Source organism: Calliphora vicina, chromosome 2, assembly GCF_958450345.1.
Source record: "Calliphora vicina chromosome 2, idCalVici1.1, whole genome shotgun sequence".
NCBI lineage: Eukaryota > Metazoa > Arthropoda > Insecta > Diptera > Calliphoridae > Calliphora > Calliphora vicina.
In genome coordinates this window covers 85,713,121-85,714,540 of record NC_088781.1, presented here as the reverse complement: position 1 = coordinate 85,714,540, position 1,420 = coordinate 85,713,121, and the positions used below count along the sequence as shown (strand labels likewise).

General features: G+C 33.7%; 1 protein-coding gene across 1 annotated transcript; it reads left to right on the top strand.

The window, feature by feature from the left end:
• Positions 1–232: 232 nt before the first annotated feature.
• Positions 233–925, top strand: LOC135950626 (uncharacterized). Its single transcript, XM_065500158.1, has one exon. The coding sequence runs from the start codon at positions 233–235 to the stop codon at positions 923–925; it is 693 nt and encodes a 230-aa protein (XP_065356230.1).
• Positions 926–1,420: the final 495 nt, after the last annotated feature.

Below are 1,420 nucleotides of genomic sequence, written 5' to 3'. Positions count from 1 at the left end.
TGAGAATCGGCTAGCAATTGAGTCGCCAACCAGCCGAGTGATTCGGCGGCTTGTTGAAAAAAATTGGCTGAGCGGCTAGTCGTCAGCCGCGCCGATACGGCTTGCTTCTTACGCAGAGTAAGTTTACTGAGAAAATTAATTACAACCAAGATGGAAGATTGCGATTCGATGGAAGATTTTGTAAATGTCATCATGTCAACGTCTAGTGTCGATATGACTAGTAACTTTCGATATGAAAGTTACTGATGAATGGATCTGCACGTTAATGTTGGCGGGTCTCCCAGATTATTATCAACCTATGATAATGGGAATTGAAAGTTCGGGTGTGCAAATATCAGGAGATTATGTGAAAACTAAGCTTCTTCAAGACACAAAATCTACAAACTCAAAATCTTCAGCCCTCGTTACTAAGCCAAATGTAGAAAAGCCTCAAAATAAGAAAAACTTTAAGAAAACTCAATGTTATGGTTGTCGTGAGTATGGTCATATTCAAATAAATTGCCCTAAAAATAAAAACAATAATAAAAGTACTTCAAAGAATACTATGTTAGCTTCATCTGCTAGAAGTACAATGTCAAGTGATTGGTATTTTGATTCAGGAGCAACATCTCACATGTGTAACAATAAATCTTTGTTCGACAATTTAAGGACCTGTTCTGAATTTGAAATTATGACAGCGAATAATTCTGTAATGAAGGGGAATTTAATGGGTGATATCAATATGAAGGTCAAAGTTGGTGAAAATCCTAGTGATATAATTTTACGTGATGTTTTATATCTTCCTGATACTAATTCAAATTTATTGTCAATTTCCAAAATAGTCAAACATAAACATAAGTTAATATTTGATTCTAGTGGATGCAAAGTCATTGATTCCGATAATGAAATAATTGCAAGAGGCTCATTGATACATATCATCGTATAAATTAAATAAAACAAATTTAAAAGAAACTATTCTGCAAAAAGCATTGCTTTTGACAAATGGCACATGAGACTAGGACATATATGCAATGAAAATTTAAAAAAGGTTAATATGGTTCATGGTATGGAAGATGTTTCTTTACAAAATGAAAGTTGTACGGTGTGTATTAAGGGAAAAATTAGTCGATTACCATTTAAAGATAGTGGATCTAGAGCAAAAGAGCTATTATGCATTGTGCATTCTGATTTATGTGGTCCAATGGAGGAAACTTCATTTAGTGATTCTCGATATCTATTGACTTTTATTAACTCCAAGGATCAAGTCGTAAAAATATTTGAAGATTTTAAAAACCTTGTAGAGAACCATACTGGTCTAAAAATAAAAGTTCTACGTACTGATAATGAAACTGAATTCTGTAATCGCATTATACACCAAACAACTGCTCCATACACTCCAGAACAAAACGGTCTAGCTGAGATGATGAACCGAACCATAATT